The sequence below is a fragment of the Sipha flava genome, unplaced genomic scaffold (genome assembly GCF_003268045.1).
Source record: "Sipha flava isolate LNK unplaced genomic scaffold, YSA_version1 32_pilon_pilon, whole genome shotgun sequence".
Taxonomy (NCBI): domain Eukaryota; kingdom Metazoa; phylum Arthropoda; class Insecta; order Hemiptera; family Aphididae; genus Sipha; species Sipha flava.
In genome coordinates this window covers 297014-317617 of record NW_020273018.1, presented here as the reverse complement: position 1 = coordinate 317617, position 20604 = coordinate 297014, and the positions used below count along the sequence as shown (strand labels likewise).

Genomic DNA, 20604 nt, shown 5'->3' with positions numbered 1-20604 from the left:
TTTACAAAGAAATATTTATTTATTCGTTTAAAGTCAAAATTAATAATAAATATATCTTAAAAGTACTTTAAATTATAATAGAAATATATTTAAAAATATAAATTTATTTGAATTAATTTTAACATGACAATTTTGTTATTATTATTAATCAATTCAACATTTGAAAAATTTAAATTTTTAAATCGAGAAGTATTTTTTTTGTTATAGTCTTATTTTATATTTTATTCGAAGGTATTATATTTTTAAGTAATGAAAATTTATAAGTAATTTTTAAAAATGAATTCTATAGCGTAGAACTAATTATTTAAAGTCAGAAATGTTAATTTTTTAAATTTTTTTTTAATTATCTTTAAATTTGTAGTTTTAAAATGTACGTTCCTTATGATTCGAAATTTACCTATAGAATATGATTTGTTATTTGCAATAAAAGGTCTAATGTATATTTTAATATTTATTCAAAACTGTGTTCATGGACGTGTTTTAGTTTAAAATACTTCTATTTTTGAATTTATTTAACTTTAATTAAACTCAAATAAGGAGATATGTATATTCTTCTAAAACTTTTGAAACGTAAACAGAAAAAGTAAAACAGAAAATCACTTAAATTCTCACTGCACAAAATTTCATTTACCCGTATAATTTTCAACTAAGTATAAGTTAATAGTGTAAGATTAAGTCTACATTTTTGACAGGAATCGTGTTTCCTATGTGTGACCTATTATTTTTTTAAATTAATTTATTTTTTTAACACTACATCACTTTTATTAATTTTGAATTGTTCAAAAAAAAAAAAAACTTTCAATATTCTTTATCTTGAAAAAATATTATTTTTTAAATGTGTATTATTTCTAGTTTATACAACTCATACTAAGAGTTGATTAGTAACTATTCTGTCACCTAATGTTATATTTATATTTAGTAAATAATTGATTTTTTATGTTATTCAAACATAACCTTTGTACAAAAAAAAAAAAAAAATTCTCAACAAGTTAGGAAAACAAAAGAAATAATTCCATTATATTTTCTAATAAAAAGTGCATATTAGAAAATTTGGCAGTTATTTGGCAGTTAAAAAAAAAAAAACACTAAACAGAAATTAGTTTTATGTATGCAGTCCAAGTTTAGAACAGATTGATAATCTTTTTTAACCAAATCTATATAAGTTGTTGTTAATACACGTTATTCATATGAATTAAACTGAGGTACATAAAATACAATGGAAGAATAAATAAATAATTGAAATCATTTAGTCTATAATTTTATGTTATGTTCGATATGTTATCGATAAAATATATATTGAATTGATATTTAGTATATCATAAAATCTGAGACATGTATATGAGATACGAGTACCAAAAAAAGTGATAACTCTTAATTTACCATAGATAAGATGGCTGTCCAATAATCAATTTATTACATATGGTTCATTAGAATACATAATTATTATAATATCTATTGTCACTCGTCACTCGGATAATGTTTAAAAATTCTTAGATATTCGTTTTCGTACAAATTAATTCAGAGTATTGCTATTACTAATGATCCCAGTGTTTATTTCAGATATTCTATCCTAAGGGGAATCGTAAATTTTCGGAAGGTGGTATGCGATATGCAGTATCCCATAGGAGTAAATAATTAATAAACAAACACATTTTTTCGGGGAGTAATACCCTTGTCATGGTCACCTCTTGAAATAAACCTTGAATTATGCCATTACTCTATGAGTGGTAACTTAACAGGATAAATGATGGACAATCATTCGCACGGTCGTTTTCTCGGTTGAACGATGATAACCGCACTTACCTATGGAAGCGTCGTAAATGTGCAAAGACTCGGACGTCATAAACTGACACACCAGTGACGTTTTGCCCACGCCCGTCGCACCTAACATCGCTATTCGGAACGGTTGTGTAATCCCTGGACAACTGGCGCAGCTGGACTCTCTGGACGAAGCCAACGATGTGCCGGCACTGGTTCTAGCCGAACCAGGATAAGAACCTCCACCTCCGCCGCCACCACCACTACCAACGATGCCACCCACTCCAATTACCGTGTAATTCGACGTGGTCAAGTGTTCGGTGCTGGAAACGAAGAAAAAATAAATGATTATAACAATAAAATAAATTAAGAACATAAAACATAATGTATTGTGGTTGAACCGCGAACTTGATAGTTTTTTTGTAAAAAATATGTTAAAATTAAACAAAATATTTTCATTTAAACAACTTGATTTTACCATTAGAAGTGTATGTAAATATAATATAATACGTTAGAATATTTATAATCATAAAATAATAATGCACATTATAGTTATAGTGTTACACAGTTATAAATAAAAAACTATATTAATAATGGTACGGTAGGTACAATATAAGTAGGTACACTATGGTACATTATGATAATATTATGATTTGTATTCGTTTCATAGCTGGTTTGAGTTTTTTTTTATCTAAGATTGTTACGAGCATATTATTTATTAATATTACCAATAGTTTAAAATTGATCGTAGAAGTACAGTTTAAAAATTTGTCGTACATAGATTTTCGTTTATTAATTATTCAACTGTACATGTGTGCGAGTTTTTATTTTTTGATGTCTGAGCTTACGGATTGTTATTGTCGAATAAAATAAAATACATCATCATATACAAGTGTTATTTAGCATAAATAGTTTTTTCGGTCAAGGAGAAAACGACATAATTGTGAATTATCCTGTTGAAATGATTATTCGCTAAAAAAAGAAAATCAAAGGTTTTCACGCTTTGAATATTTTAACAGTTTTTCACGTTAGAGGAAAAAGTAAATGCACAAATGAATTAATAAAGCAATAAAAAAAAATATAACTCCGTAGAATTGTATAAATTATTTTGTTATGGTAAAAAAAAAGTACGGCACTATCATAGGCACACCGCGAAGCGTAATCAGAGAAGGTTACATTTAATTGTTTTTTCATCTTTATTTAGGCGTATGTGTTTAAAAAAGTAAATAAAATATATTACGGGGAGGATAAACTTAATAACTAAATATTATAACAAACATTATATTGACTTGAATAAAATTAAGAATGAGAAAGTAGTTTAAGAAGCATTGAAAGCATTTTAACAAAATAGATGATATTCTAAATAAAAACGATAAAATGAAGATTGTAAAAAATTATCATTCAATTTAAAAGAGTAATGTTGTAAATTATTTAATTTTATTCGATGTATCTACCAACTTAAACATCTGTCAAATTAATTTCGTTTTAAATAAGTCAGTTTATGATTTATCGAAATTGAAAATTTTTAAATGATAAACTATATCATACGATTTCTAGTATCCACAGTAGTCATGCGTTTTTATTGTTAATATTCCAAGTTTGTGTAAGAATAAATATTTCAAAGTTCACTATAACAGTTTTAATAAATATTTTAAAGGCTCGTTAGCAATACATATATTTACCGAAATAATTTGAAATAAATCTCTGGTGTATAAAAAAAATAATGGCATTTGAAAATATTTTACAATAGATATAAAAATATTGTAATCATAAGTGTGAAAAAAATGTATGAAACGTAAACATTTTTTTTATTTATTTGAAATAAGTAGAAAACTGAAAAACAAATGCTATTCGTTTATAGAAAATCTTATATGTTATTTCGATTGTATATGCCTACGTATTAATTTATATAAAACCCAATCGCAATGAAATATTGTTTTGAAAATAAAAAAAATTAGAACTTTTATACTTATAATACATATTCATGTTACTCATTACGCAGTTTTTCTACAGTAATTTATCATGCTCATATGTGAAAACATAGTATCAATACATGTGATATGAATTTGTACAACTTAAATATATACGTATATGGAGTTTTACGTATTCAGTCCCATAGGATTTTTATTTGTTAAACCGGGAACAAATTACCGACATTTATTTTGAAAAGTTTTTGTTTTGCTGTTATTCAAATGCAAATGAATGAAAATTTGTTGGGAATTATGATTAATTTTAAATCTGAGTATTTGACTTAAAATAGATTAAATCGAATTCAGTGCTATAACATGGTATAGATTGATTATATTATTTTTTGTTGAAAGAATTTAATTCAAAACGATTGTTTTTATTTCTTTATATTAATTTGTTAAAAGGATTTTTAGCTATAGAAATATTAATTGGAATTTATTTTAAAATACGATAATTTTGTACAAATTATTGTATTTATTCGGTTTTTAGTTAATGTTAGAAACATTAAAGTAGTTCTTCAAGAAGCTATTAAAAACATAAACGTAACATATTAAGTCCAATAATTTTTTAATAAATAACATAATAATTTAAAATTATGTGTTCATACTCAAATCAAATTTATAATTTATATTTAGACGTTTAATGAAAAATTTTCAATTCTTATAGTTTTTTTTACACATATAAAAGTTAAAGAATATGAGAAAAACTGAAGTTCCAAATTCAAGTGCCAATTTAGTTTAGAAGGACCAATGATTTATATTATAATTAAAACTTTGGTTTACAAAATACCAATTTTTCTAAAGAAAATTAATTAGGTAAAAATGATATAAATAATATATTTCAAGCTGATTGGTGTGTTTTTCAACGAATTATTTTTGTGTTCTTTATTAACAGAGTTGCGCTCAGATAAATACTTTTTATCTAGATAAAGATAATATACCAAAAATATATGTAGATAAATATAAAAATAAACATAATTTTTTTTTCTTGAGATATTGGAAATGTATCTTAATTTTGATGTGTTTTATTTGTTTAGTATAAAAAATAGTAGATGAAAATTTGATAGGATATATTTATGTCTGAATCGTATCTAAGCGTTGACGTTGACTGTGGTAAGGTGTGGAAAAACACTAACAAACAGTTATTGGTGGTGTATATAGGTGCAATAGGTTTGCGCCGCGGAAGTAATGCGAAAACAGTTCCTGCGGCGTGGTTGGTTCAAACAGAAAAAAAAAAGGTGCAATAGGTTTATCCTTATAGCCGTTTAGTGCGTCACGATACTTTACAATTTCTTAATAAAAACTGAACAAGATGAAAACTGCTCCACTTGGATTAAAGGTTTTATTTTCAAAAACATTTTAATGGATTTTACCACGAAACAGTAGATGATGACGATGAAGATTGTTAGATGTTATCCATTGTACAAAAATATATAATTGTATATATTATATATGGTTATCCTTGGTGAAGCCCACAGATGTGTAATATAAATATATAAATATCTGCACTAAATAGTAACTACATACTCATTAGAGTATAAACGGTAAATGTATGTGTACGGCAGTTAACGGTTGTACACCAGAACCGACGATCGAATGGGCTATCGCTTATACGCACGGACGGTGCCCGACAAAGAATCCGATCGTAAAATAATTAAATCGTCCTATGGAAAGAAACCTGAGAGAGTGAGAGAAAGAGTGGACTGTATGGTTAGTTATGGAAGTGATGTGGATGAAGGTGAGGTAACCAACTAGAGTAATAAATAATAAATATAACAATTGCAAATTATATTAGATGATCGTAAAACAGAAGAAAATATATATCTCGAATTTATAGATTAAATGAGTCGACCACATATGGTCGCCGAAATAATAATTAATAGTAATAAAAGAATAACAATAATAAATAACAAATTGATAACGATGTACGACCTGGTAATACCAACGCAAAATTGAAGTTATGCAACGATATGGTCGATGGCCAACCTGTCGCAACAGTTGGAAGGTTCCTTGCCGCGTATGTAGAGGGCGCTGCTGTCACATGCGAATGAAAAATGTTGATTCGGCACTCGGCGATGATGTCACAAGGACACAAACCGAAATATGGGATTCCCAACCGTTCGGATGACGACATTAATGGCGCACACGACGTCGGCGAACAAATAAAACACTCGCGGAATGATGATAAAAAAAAAACAACTGTGCGCAATGCTAACACGAGCGCGACGATGGTGATCGGAAACTTCACAATCGCAACGAGAGCACGATACGTAAAAGGTTTCCTGAGGTCTTTCGATAATGAGAACGGAGTGGATGAGACGAAGACGGTCAAACCACGTGGCGCGGAGTGCTATGGGCGGCGAAATATATAACGAAAAAACACTAACGACGGAGTGGCGTACAGTGTACACGACGTCGGCGACGCACCGGTACAAACAATGGCGGATATGCTATTTTGCCTAGATGGCTACGTAAAAAACATGAACACAAGCACACGACGGTGATGATGAAGGCGCAGATGACCGACGACAGACCGGTCCTGGGAGCGAGTGGCAGGCTAGCCATCAGAAAACAGCACAGCTAACTACCCCCTCTCAAGAAATCGATCATGTTATCGACAAAGTTTGCAGGAGGCCAATACGCCGCGATCCTAGCACGACATTTGTACCCAACACTATGGGTAGTTTTTAAATGATATTAATTTTAAATACATATTTTCATTATTTAATATTTTTGTTGCAGCTATCCAGACGATGTGCGGCTTAAGTCCCAAGTTCTCGAAACATTCAAAATATTAATTAAATATTATATATAAAAAAAATATATCTAGTAAATTAAAATTAAATACCTAACTAAATTATTCATATAAGATAGATAAAGTTATAATTTGACTGATTAAATCTCAAGAAAATATTGAATAAGAATAATTATGGTTACAAGTAAGGTAGAAATATAAATTATAATAGGTAGATCTATGGGCACCCATTGGAGGGGGGGTACCTAACCTAACGGGGTACCCCCTTGAAAACATTTTGTAAACAAGTATTTATTTTTAAATATCATTATTGTCTTTATTGTTATTAGTATGTAGTATAGGAAATAAACATAAAATGCATAACAGTTATCGTATGGGCAATTTTTCATTCCTTACTTAGATTTTTATAATATCATCTGTGTTACGAAGATTTTCAAATGTAAATAAAACAGCCTTTCTATTAAGTTTACTGCATTCCATTTAAATTAATAACAATACAATTAATGATTTTAAAGAAAAAATAAATCTTATGAGTGTATACCATGAGATTGACAATATTATAGAGGAATCTGCTATTTGGTATCAATATTGGATTGATAAATATTTGGCTGAATCCTATAGTGATATAATTTTGTTTGCCAATTTATTATATTATTGTGAATATTACCCTGCAATTTTTCAAATAGTAAATGTTTTTTTTATTACTGTCTCCAACAGCGTGCACAATAGTGATCTTTCAGGACATTGAGAATAATGAAACCTTCGTTGAACTATAGGTGAAGACTGTTTAAATTATTTGTGTTTGACGAGCGCTCATTGTGAAAGGGTGAAAATTAATGAGGATAATTTCACTTTGGTTGTCATAAATATTTTTGGAATTATACAAATAAATTTGCAGTTTTTGATAATAAAACATATAATACCGAATAATAGTATTTGTTTGTATGTTATTTGCTTTTTATTTATTATTATAAAATAATATAATACCTAATTAAAAAATTATAATATGCATTTATCTGCCAATTAGTAAACCCGCTTAGAACTTTTGTTATGGGCAGATCATAGATACCACAATATAATATAATATACTGTGATCGACAGTTAATCGTATAGTTGTAAAAATTAATTGTTGAGGTCAGTTAAATGGATGCAAGTGGTTGTAACTGGGTTAGCTTATACAGGTTATATCGGTTAGGTTTATTCCTTTGTACTGTTTGTTGAGTATGTACGATAATGGGAGATGAAAGATAAACAAGAACAATATAGCCAGATACTAACCTTAAATTGGCCGTAGTTATCTATTGTACTTTAAGACTGGGCTTACAATTATTATTGCTATTTAAACTCTACTTTAATGATACTTAGTATTTTTAACAGAATTTAATCAATTTAAATTTGACAAGTATATTTATTATTCGTTTCTTTTAAATTATAATGTTTTTCTTTCTTATTTTTTTTTTGTTAAATTTTATAAATTTTAACGTAATTAGTTTTTAATATTAATCAAATATTTTGTTAGCATTGGCACCAGCTGCGACACCTCTGAAAATCAACTGGCTCTAGTAGAACGGGTTATGGATAACCATAAATGGCACCTGTCTTAAGAGTTAAGTCATAAAGGCACTACAAAGTAATTAAACAGTTTTATCGTATTTTGTTCTATCGTTGCAGTAAAACCGAAAAGAGTAAATGTTTGTTATTTAACACCCGAGTAAGCTGTCAATTTCAGTTTGAAAAAAAAAGAAAAAAAAATAAGTATGAAATGATAACTAAAAGTAACAAAAAAATAAAAATAAAATTATTAACAATGTAATTTATTTTTAATTGTTTTAAGACATTTTTCAATGTTAAATTATTAGTAAAGTTTAAGTAAATAAAATATTAATTTTCTTTAATATTTTATTTAAATAAATATTTAAATTTTGTAAACAAAATATTGATTTTTAAAATGTTTAAACGCTTTGATTATGTCAAATATTTTAAATTGTTTAGCCATCTTCATTAAAATTATATTATATTTTTGTTGAACTGAAATATGAATTTAATGACTTTTCACAAAAAAATGAATATTTACACGAAGATACATAGAAGATAATTGAGTTTTTACTCTACATTTAAGAAAGTATGAGTATTAGATAATACATTGATTAACGTCGGAACTGTATTCCATGCATGGTCGATAAAGTTCAAATTAAAAGTATTATAAAATAATTATTGCTCTGTACGCATATAATACTACGCCTATGATAATTATATTTTGATGATATATTTATTTGTATAATTTAAGTTTATCTATAATAATTTAATCGGTTTTTCTAATAAAAGCATATTATAATACTAATAACTATCATAACGACGATAAACATTTACATTATTATATACATTTTTCAATCGGTAGATGATAGAAACCGAAGTGAATCAAAAGTAGTATGATTCACACACTAAAATGATACAAGGGCACCATTTGGGAGAGTTCAGAGTGTGCGATGTCACCCTTTACTTTTAAAATAGTTCTAATTGTTCTGCTTCTAGCTGAAATAATCCATGATTAATAATGCTATAAAAATTAAGTTGTATTATAATTTTTACAGTCAAATTTATCAATATTAGTAGTACTATTTAATGAAAAACATGATGTTGTTTTTAACACCATAGATATACGCTTGAAATATTTTCCTATCGCTATAGTTTAAACTTTAAAAATTATTTCATTGGTTAAAACTTTACCAATTACAACGGCATCAGATGGAAGGTTTTTTTCGTTGCTCAAAAAAGTGAAGTTATATTTAAGCACTATCATAGATGATGAAAGATTAAACGATCTAATGGTACTTAATGTTGAAAAAGAAGAAGTTAACAAAATAAATCTAGAGTAAGTTGTAGATGTATTTGCTAATTGTATTTACAATTAATTAAAACTCACCGGTATCCATTTATATAAATTTAAATTCATTTTTTTTTCTGAACCCTTTGCTTTTATAAAAAGTTATAAGTATAAAAATAAACAACAATTAATAAATGTAGACATTCAGTCAGTACTTTTTTTTATTTGCTGCTAAATTTTTTCTCGTTTTTTTCTACATTTCCATCAATTATTGATCTTCAATGTTAAGGTAAAGTCACTTATTACAATTTAGTTTTAAAATTGATTTTTAATATTCATTTTGATTCAACGATTCGGCACATGATGAAATAATTGAAATCAGGATAATGTGCATATACGTATATCTATTTTTATTTGGCCTGGTGAAATTTCAAAACGGCCTGCTTAAAACTTTCCACACTTGAAAATAATCTTAAATTACGCACTTGAAATGATATAGGTTTGCGAAATGGAATTGTCTGCGATTCGAGTAGTAGATTTTAGGGAATACCTATATGTGAACCACATATTAAGTCCAAACTCGGTGTGTGCTGCGAGCCGTCGCGGTTGTTGCCGTGCGGTAATCAAAGTACATATAATGGCACGAACATGCGTTTCAAGCAAAAACTGTCTCAAAAGGTTGTAGAAGTTTTCAACTATTGGCGGAAACAGTAAATTACGAGTACGTTAGCGATTAGTTACTATGTATTTTATTATATTTCATTTTCTCAACGATCGTAACCGTAGTGTCAAAACCAGGCACATACGCGTAATATTAGGGTACAACAAATGCATTCAAACGTTTGCCATCAGACGTTAAAGGTCTGAGGAATGACGGTTTTGGTTACAGCTACGTGGTCACGCAACCATGGTGTAATAAAAACAGACGTCGCTGTGTACATGCACCAAAATCCAATAAAAGTACGGTGGCAATAAAAATTCCAATGGGGAATTTAAAACGGATGTATATAATATGTTTATAGACCGGAAATAGATAGTTTTCGTGTAATCAAATGCGTACGCTAGATGATTGTCTGGTTTCCCTTGATATTATTATACCCTTGTATAAATATAACTTATTTTAAGGGTTTCGAGAAACTATAACACCGCGTTAGTAAAGCAATATCTTCTGCAGAACACCATATTATATACGAAATATTATGCCAACATTTCGAATGATTATTGGCAACGCAATTTAAAAAATCAATCCATTTTTTCTTATTGTTATAGAGACTTAAAGTTGTACCTAAAAGATTATTATAATACAATTTAAGATAATAATGATCCAATGTTTTTGATCATTGTATTATTGCATGTGTCGAATAACTGTATCACTATTTTTTGACTAGAAGGAAGAAGAAAAAAAATAATCAATTATTACAGTTAGTTTCAATCTGTAATTACATTACGACTCATTATTATTATACTAATTATCTGAGAACGATTTTTTTTTATCAATCGGCTTAGGATAACTAAACATCACAACATCTATTCCATTACTATGATTAATTATATTAGTTTATAAATACAGATTTTCGATTTTTGATTGAAAATTAATACTTCATAATATCTATAACGTGACTGATATCGTTTCTATTAGTTACACTGTAAATCTAGAAATTAAAGCTAGAATTAGCTGTAAGACTAATAGTAGAAATACTTAATTTTAATACAATTATTCGAATAACCGAATAAGTACTTAGCTGAGATAGTTTGGTCATTTTATTCAGGGGATTTAGTATAGTATTTCAATTGTATTTCAATTTAGTAACGTCTGACACATGATTTTCCGACGTGACTTATTAATTTTTTGTGTGAACGCAAACATGAAAACTTATTTTCTCGTATTAATTACATTTCTTAATTGTATTTTCAACGCAGTCTATTTCGTCTTGATGGATATAATTAATGTGAATTATTATATTTTTGACTCTATATTTATTTCAACTTCATTTGTGTACACGCATATCATTGATATTATAACCTATAAGTATCTATGTTCATACTTCAAGAGGCACAGCAATAAATACACACGAATATAGGTTGAATAAAAATGATCGATTAGATTTAAGTATTCTTGTCGAATCCAAATGATTTGTACTCAATTTTATACTAACGCATGGCTAATTGCTGCGTCTGATATATAGGTACCTACATAAAAAAAAATTATGCTGCTATTTCGGATTTTCAACAGGTTTCATCGATAGAAGCTTAGATCATACGTCACACAGTGCTGATGCTGTAATAATGATGATTGTTCTTCTTGTTTATGATTTGTAATTATAATATCAGCTTCACCACTGGTTAGTTTTTGTTTAGATATTTCAAACACCGCTGATCGTTTTCCTTTTTATTTGTTCGTAATTCTTTGGCAGTGGATTTACCTTGATCACTAGAAATATATTGATCCTTTTTTAATTTCTGTAATTTTGATAAACTTTCTTGATTTTTTATATTTTACTATCCATTTTTCATGTTTCACTTTATTATTCAATATTTTTATATCATTGTTTTCATTGGGAATGTTCTGTCAAACGGTGTTGTTACTGTGAATTTTCTATTCGTTTAATATCTACCTATTATTCGCATTTATATTGCTCATAGAGTATATCTAATATAATATTACTTTTAATCTTTAAACATTTGCTATACTGATAACCATTTTAGATCCAAAGACTTTATACATATTTATTTTTATTTACAATGATAAAGTTATTCTGAGCAAAAAAATGAATGTTTTCGTTTTATAATTATTTTTTAAAATTATTTTTCGGTTTGTAAATATATATAAAGACTATTATGAATCTATGGATCGAATATTTGATATAGATAGTTCCATGAAAAGTTGATTTTTTGTTTTCTCAGTAGTTTTTTTTTTCCTAAGCAAGAAGAAATCTGAATAAAAATACATGGGAATCAAGTTTGATTTCGTTCCATAATTGTTTATTTTTATTTTCATGAAAATAATAGTTGTGTGTTATATGATTTGAAAATTGTACGAACGTTGGAAATCATAAGTGTTAGGCCAACGGCCATTATAATTTTTTAAAATAATTTTTTTTTTTATATTTTTGATGAAAAGATAATTGAACTTTATATATAAATAAATAAATATTTAGCCTGGGGTATTATCAAATTTGTAAAGTATGACTGTTTTCGAATTAAAAATTCATTATAAGGTATAGACAAAGTCAGTAAAATCACAATTGACTATGAAAAAATGAAGGAATACATTGAGAAAATGTAGTCGTTTTTGAAGTCAATAATTCTATATTGATTGCATTTAATGCTAGTTCATAACATTTTGTTTTTACTCGGTATTACATATATTTTTTCTATTATTCAACATTTGTTAAAATATACTTAATATATACTCAGAATCATTTTTTAATCGCCTTTAGAATATTGTAAATTAGAAATATTTTTATAGACTTATATTATGAAACGTAGTTTCAATTTCAGTTATTTGAAATATTAATGATGAAATGTATTTAGGTAAATAATGTATGGTATTAATAAATAAAACGGTTTTTATTATTTTAATTTACAGTTAGGCATAGAAAAGTTTAAGAATTAAGTTTATGTGAATTGTAAGGTTACTGATAAAAGAAGAGAAAAGTTACGCCAGGAAACTTGAACTAGATAAAGGTGTATTAGAAAATGTGCTTACCATAGAAAAAGTATAAAAATATTATATTTTTAATACGTAATGTTTTAAATTATATAGGTACTTAAATTAGATGTTTTTATACTAAATGTATTCACATGGTCAGATAATAAAACTTAATATTTATTAATTTATTATTGTTGTTGGAAATACTGTAGATATTTCAAGCAAGCCATTAAAATGATTTAAAAAATTAATTTCAATTTTATTTTAGAATCGGTATAAAAAAAAGCAAACATATTTTATACATTTTAAGGTTGTTTTACATTATGTTATTCTTTATGTTTTTTTCTCATACATGTTGAAGGAATTTAATCAGCAGACGAAATATTATTGTTCCTCATAGAAAGGGTTATAATATTTAATTTTTGTGCTGTAATAGTTGTATTAAAGATAAAATGTAATCCAATGAGTTATAAGTTAATAAAAATAACATTAAAATGGTTAAATTTATAAGTATAAGTATTCTATAATTATTTCATCATCATTATTTTTATTATAATAATGTTTATTAAAGCATTTCAATATACAACTTATAGTTTATTTTAACTGAATTTTTATGTATCATGCTTTTGTTGATTATGATGAACTAAGCAAAACTATATTTTTCATTATTTCTTGAATGTCTCTAATAGTGAATTATACGTTTATTTTCTGGTATAATTATTTTATTGTTATCTCACAAAATAGAATTTTATAATAAAAATTGTTGACTAAAAATTAAAACATTAAATAAAAACATTATTTTTACATTAATATTAATATTAATGTGTTTTTATAATTTTGTTAAAGTGTTCATTATCGTATTAAGATTTTTCTTAAAAGAACTCTAAGTATGATTTTGTTTTACGTTGTAAATATTATGAATAATTACCTGGATGTACTGGATGCTACGCTATTGTTAGACTTCGATCTCCGGCTTTTCAGCGAATCTCCTCTGTTGATAATTCCTTTTCCGGTGATTGAAAACTGACGTATCCGGTAATACTCTTCTTCGACGCCTGTGTTCGGCATACTGGCTACTCTAGACCTTTGTTGCGGCAAGGTAAGTTGGTTGGATCGGTTTTTAGGTATGCCATTGGGACCCAGTTGTAACTGTACCGTACTTTTGCTGCCGGGTGTCCGCACACTTTGCGATCGGCTGTGGTGTGGACTTCCGTATCTATTTAATAAACAACATGAAGGGTTCGTTAAGATAATTAACACAATAATATCGGACAAAATAATAATATAAACTAACGATAGTAATATTTTATGTTAATTAAAATTTATTTGAACGTTATATCAACCAATGGTTTATTAACATTATATGATTCCTTTATAATGCTATCGTATAAAATACAATATTTATCATATAGTTAATGGTTTTTCAAAATACATTTGAATAACATTTATTTGTCCGAATATGAAGCCTTCTTTGCGTTTTCTATTTTTTTTATGTTCTTCATAACAAATTCCACTGACAATGTTTGTTGGTATTCAGTTTCTTTTTCGTATTTCCAATAGTTTTTTTTTCATTATGCTGACATCGAGCCAACGTATCCATAGAAGCTTAAGCGAAAAAAAAGTTATCTATTGTATCGGAGTTGTTGTATACACATAAACCATACTTAGTGGAATAAATGAACGCAGATATACTCGTATACTGAAAATCATCAAAGCAAGATGATATAATATGAATGGTCACATTTTAAGGCATGAATATGAACTATTTTATAAAATAATAGAAGGACAAATTAAAGGTAAAAGAGACCGATGATGTCTAAGAATTTAATTTGTTGAACAAATGACTCCCTCTGATGATAGACTATAAAGCTACACAAAATTTAAGAGGTTAGTTGGAAACACGGAAGAGTGGAGAGTGCATATCTAACTAATAGACCACTCTTAAGGTTGAATACAAAAAGAAGAGTAATATTATAATAATTTTTACTTAATTTAAAATGTTACTTAATTCAATAACTTGGAAAATTTTAATATTATAATTTAGTTTTAATATAAGTACAAGTTATATATTATATTATAATTATGATAAATATTAGTATTACTGATATAATATTGTAGGGACATGATTACCAATAGATGATTTTCTTATAATGCTACTCTTGCCATTTTAATAGTATTGACCTTAAATTTAATAATAACGGTTTTATACATATTATTGAAAATTGTATAAAGAAAATATTAGTTTTTATAATATTTTTAGAAATCTTAGTATGAATAACACTTAGCTGTATTAAGTAATGTATTGTTATTATTTAAACAAAACTATTATGCAAAATAACGATTATAATGCAGAAAAGCAATATACTACTAATCATTTCAATGAACATGGAAATCTATGATGAAATTAAAATAATTAACAAACCAATTTCGAGTACACATTTACATATATATTAGAGAAAATTATGGTAACAAGAATCTAAATAAGACAATAATATCGATGTTTTAGTTATATTTAGAACAAAAATTAAATAAATCGCTAATTTAGCCAGTCTTATCCATTAAAAAAAGAAAAATGTAATTTATTCGAAATAAAATATTTAAAATATTATGAAAAAAAAAAAAATCGAATAGATTTAAAATTGTATATACAATACCACAGAGTTATTAAAATGAAGTTCTTGCAAGTAATATTGAGAAGGTTATTCGAATAATGTCTTGAAAAACCCTTTACTTTTTACTATGAATTACATAAGGATGAACACTGAATACTACTTATTATTACTTGGTATTACTTTAGTATTTAAAAACCTTTTTTAAAAAGTTCATTCTTGTTTTATGTATTTATTTGTATTATCTTTGGATTTTTTTTTAAAACTATAAAAATGCCGAGGAAAATATTTCATGTAATATTATATTATTTCTAGGTTTAACTAAACGAAAATGTTATCTTCAAAATATCATATATTTTAGTATTAAATAAACAGATAAGTGGAAAGGGTTGGTTTTAATTTACTTAAAGTATAAAAGTAATTCTCCCATCATTTGGTTGTTCAGTAAAATTATATAGTAGTTACCTATTTATATAGGTTTTTACTATATAAGTTAATGGTTATGTGGTTTGTTTTATTTTAGGTCACTTGTAAATCTTGTAAAAATTGTAAATGTTTCTATTTACTAATTACATTGAAAACCTTTTCGATGAAACACTAATGTTATAAAATATAACTTTATTTTGCTTAGTACATAAAATTAAATTTTAATCAGTCAAAAAATGTTAAAGGTCAATTAAATGTCATTTAATAAATGTGTTAATAATATTGCTTGTGTTAAAAAAATACAAGTAAATATTAATATTTTTAATGTTGTTTATAATAATTTAAATGCTTGTAAAAATATAATATTCATAATATGTTTAAAAAGCTTAATAGTAGTTCTATAATGTTACAAAAGTAATTTGCTGCTTAACCAACTATTTCAGTGAAGTTGTTTAAAATAATAGTATTTTTTATAAAAATTTGAAAACAATATCCTTCGTAATGTCTAAATATTTCATATATAAGTATTGGATGTTTTTATCTTTATTATGCTTTTAACATTCATTAGTTTAGTTATACTTATTGTACATATACTTGCAGTTTTTTTCAATTTCATGTATTTATGACAATCGATTACACTGAAAATTTGATTATACACTGGATTAGATAGTTAAACAAAGCAGTGAGTTTATTTTCAGAGAAAATCATTTAATATATTATTTTACTTAAAATATTTGAAATAAACTTTAAATTTAGTTAATCACTTTTTAAAATAATAAAAATCGTATTCATTTATAAAAACTTATGACGGTAATTTAGTTTTTAATTTGATCAAATTTTACATTGATCTTTCATTTGTTATATTAATCGCAAATGTTATATTTTTGTTCATATAACTTTTGTAAATTAAAATGATTCTGATCTTTAACTGAATAATTCTGGTCTTTAACTGAAAATGTAGTATATATATTTTTTCCACTTTGTTTTTTTATTGCAGAGTAAAGTAATTGAAGTTTAATAATTTTGACTCTCTTAAAATGAAATTTAAATTCAATTTACGATCAATTTTATATGATGCCTCAAAATACTTTTAAAGCACTTTTTATGGTATTACTTTACTAAACCATGATTTTCAAAAAAAAAAAAAATAAAAATAAATAAATATATAAATAAGTAAATAAATATATAAATAAATAAATAAACCTATCATTGAAAAAATCAATATTTCTTTAGAAAATTATATCAATATATAATATAATTTTAATATATATTTATACTTTTATATATATAAGTACATTGTTTTTTATATTATACGTTATAGATGTTTGTATATTTTTTTAAATGTTTTTATAAAAAAATAGATATAAAATTCTTATTTATTAATAATAAGCATTTATGGAAACAAATTAGCAGTTATACTTATACAACTACTATACTACTATAACTAACTACTTCTATACTTATTATTATCCTAATAGCAAGATTATTAATTATATCAAATGAATGATATTATACCAATACATTTCATTTTTGATTATTTTATTGAAACGCTATAATCAAAATAATCAAAATAATGCACTTGGTGTTAATTACATCTAAATAAAATAGTATTCCATTTTATTTTTCATAACTCTATTTTTCATTGAATATGATAGTTTGTTTCCGTTGGAAAAACTATTTCCTTTCAATTGAATCCACTATTAAATCGAGAATATAGTTTAACCACATCTTTATTCGTTTTATCTAGAGATTTAAAACTTTTACAATGACCCTGTCACTATTTCTTATTGACAAACGCAATCCCATGAGAATATTGAGTTGTACACAAAGCGCCAAATAGAAATAAAAACCTCCAAAAATCGAATAACTGAGGAAATTTGTTTTTATCCATTTTGTTGTATAAAGCGAAACATCCAGTAAAGTAAAATTCGGATGGTTTTTACTCTAAGGAATATGATGTAACAAACAAATGGATAACATAATTAATGATGTTTGGGGGGGGGGGGGATTAAAAAAAAATTAAACATCTACAAGGCGAGCATCAGACGTTATTGTTGCGAACAAAAATCCGTCCGTTGTAGAGAGTTCTGTATTCTATGAGGTATGTATATGTTTTGATTGCGAATGGAAGTATTAAGTATTATTCGTCGATATATAATATACACGTAGTTAATTATATAACATAATGTGATTGTACATCGGATGACGGCGTGATTGTATAGCATTTTATGTATAAACGTGGAAACGGTTTAGCACTAAATTATGAAACAGCACAATTTATATATCAATTTTATTCCATCGGTTAGTGTACACGCGTTTACCGCTAAATAGTTTCCTTGCACCGAGAAATTGACAGGCATCGGCCATCCAAGCAGGGATAAGTTTGATAGGAAAAAGTTCATTCACGTACAAAGCCTTGCAGAATTAATATATTGCATCCATTAACTGATCGCTGAGCTGAAAAAAGAAGGCGTTTCCGTATTCATTCGAACCTGTCGTATTATATAATAAAACCTCCGACACTGCCGCCGCCACGGGCACCTTGAATATTGGCTCTTTGTTCGTTAACGAGAGCAAATAATAACGCCGTACATGTAAAGTAATAATAAAGAAAAGTGTTTCGGTCCGACTTTCCGAATTATATTTATATATGGTGTACACAGGGTGATTTATTTTATGCAATATTTGAAACATATTCAACATATATAATGTATATAGTGCCATAGACGAATCGCCCTGTATAAGAAATATATGCATTCACGTATATGAATTCACTTGAGTACGATGCATGGACATGTTTACGAGTCTACATGCTGTCAAAGGCGTTCGACATTTATTAGAAAGTTTTTTTTTTTTTTTGATTTACCACATTGCTGACATATTCAATACTTAAGGGTGGACAGTGTTGTGTCATTTTAGTCTTGTTCTGTAAACAAGATTTGCTTCTCGTATGAAACATAATAATTCATTATTCCATAGAAAGTAATTGAAACGCCGATACTTTTAATATTCGATGGATTTAATGGGTTTCGGAAGTGACGAAAGCTCAGTATCCAGGAAAATATTTTCATTTTTATCAATAAAATGTATCTTCTAACAATAAAAAAGACATAAAACAACCGGATTAAGTATAATTTATTATTTTGTCCTTACTCATACATTTTATGTGAACTATTAAAGCTGTACGAGCTTTCCTTAATTAAATATATTCAAGACTATAAAACAAATTATACCTTTCGCCGCGAAAATATTTAAAGTAACATATTTAAGACTAATAAATATGTTATAATTCGTTTTGTAGAAGAAGTGCTCGTTTATTATGCGAGTGCAAAACTATACAGTCGTTGGTATATAATATACAAAATATGTAGTTTGACTTTTACATTAATTTTATTATCAAATTGTCCAATAAGGGTTGTGAATTCATGTTCATTTAAGTTAATTTTGATTTTATTTTTAATTTTATTATTTTACGACTAAACGTTTTTTGATACGTTTTTATCGGCAAATATCGTGTAAAAAATGCAAACTGGTCGTCACTACGAATAAATCTTTGGTGAACTATAAATTATGATATGTATAAAAATAAAAGAATAAAAATCGTCATAATTTTAAATCAATTACATGACGAACAACGTTGGTGTATATTATTAACAACGTAAAACTCAATAACACGAAAAATGATTGTATATAGGATGTTTTACAAAGGTCGGTTTATGGATCATAAAACGAATTTGCAACCAATCCGACGAACGTAATTGTGAGAAGGGGAAACTTTTACAGTTTTATTATATCGATTGCGATCAGAAAATGCGGGTAGTAGTGTTAGTTTCCAAACACTGAGCAATAACAATCGTGAAGTTTTTTTTTATAGTGCTCAACCAATACTCATAGTTATTATTTTAGGAAAAGGTGTTTAAATCAATGTAACATTATACTACGATTATATGAAATAATATTTTTAGACAAATCTTTAAATTTAGGCCTCATTAATGTTATTTTTTGGTATATTTTTGTATTTTTTGATATAGCTTTTGAATTTTTTTTTTTTTATAAATTTTAATATTTATGATAATATTTAAATTATTACGTACTAGCAATTAATATATTATATACAATGTATATAATATATGCATTATACATATTTAATTTAAAAATTTTACTATACATATATCATGATTTACTGTCGTAATGTTCTGTAAAAGAATAATATGAACGATTGTGATTCAATTTAAAGTAGAACAAGTAGTTTTTGTAATCTCAGTACCAAGAACCAAGCGTAATTATACTGTTATACTTATCAAAATCTATATACAGTTAAATACAAATAAATCGTTTTTACAAACAATTAAATATTCATCTTTTAAATCAAGTCAAATAAATATTAAAAAATTATAATTTTTTATTTTTAAGAATTTGTTCGAGTACTCTTGTTGATTTCTCAGATTAACCATTTGAGTTATACGGGTAATAAAACATAACGATCAATATGATATTTTATGAACGGAAATTTCAAGAAATTTATATTTTTTATACCACCCACCTGCTGTATTTTATTTCTGTCTTTTATCATGTAAATAATAACTAATGAGCATTGAATCAGTAATTTAACA

At 26.3% G+C, this 20604-nt stretch overlaps 1 protein-coding gene across 1 annotated transcript in view; it reads right to left on the bottom strand.

Moving 5' to 3' along the window:
* The window catches only part of LOC112686948, a gene marked incomplete at its 5' end in the record, with an annotated part of 190534 nt that overhangs the window by 35007 nt on the left and 134923 nt on the right, over positions 1 to 20604 (bottom strand). Inside the window, 2 exons of the mRNA XM_025559448.1 lie at positions 1804 to 2081; positions 13885 to 14172. Of these exons, the coding sequence (XP_025415233.1) occupies positions 1804 to 2081; positions 13885 to 14172 (566 nt within the window). The remainder of the gene's footprint in view (positions 1 to 1803; positions 2082 to 13884; positions 14173 to 20604) is intronic.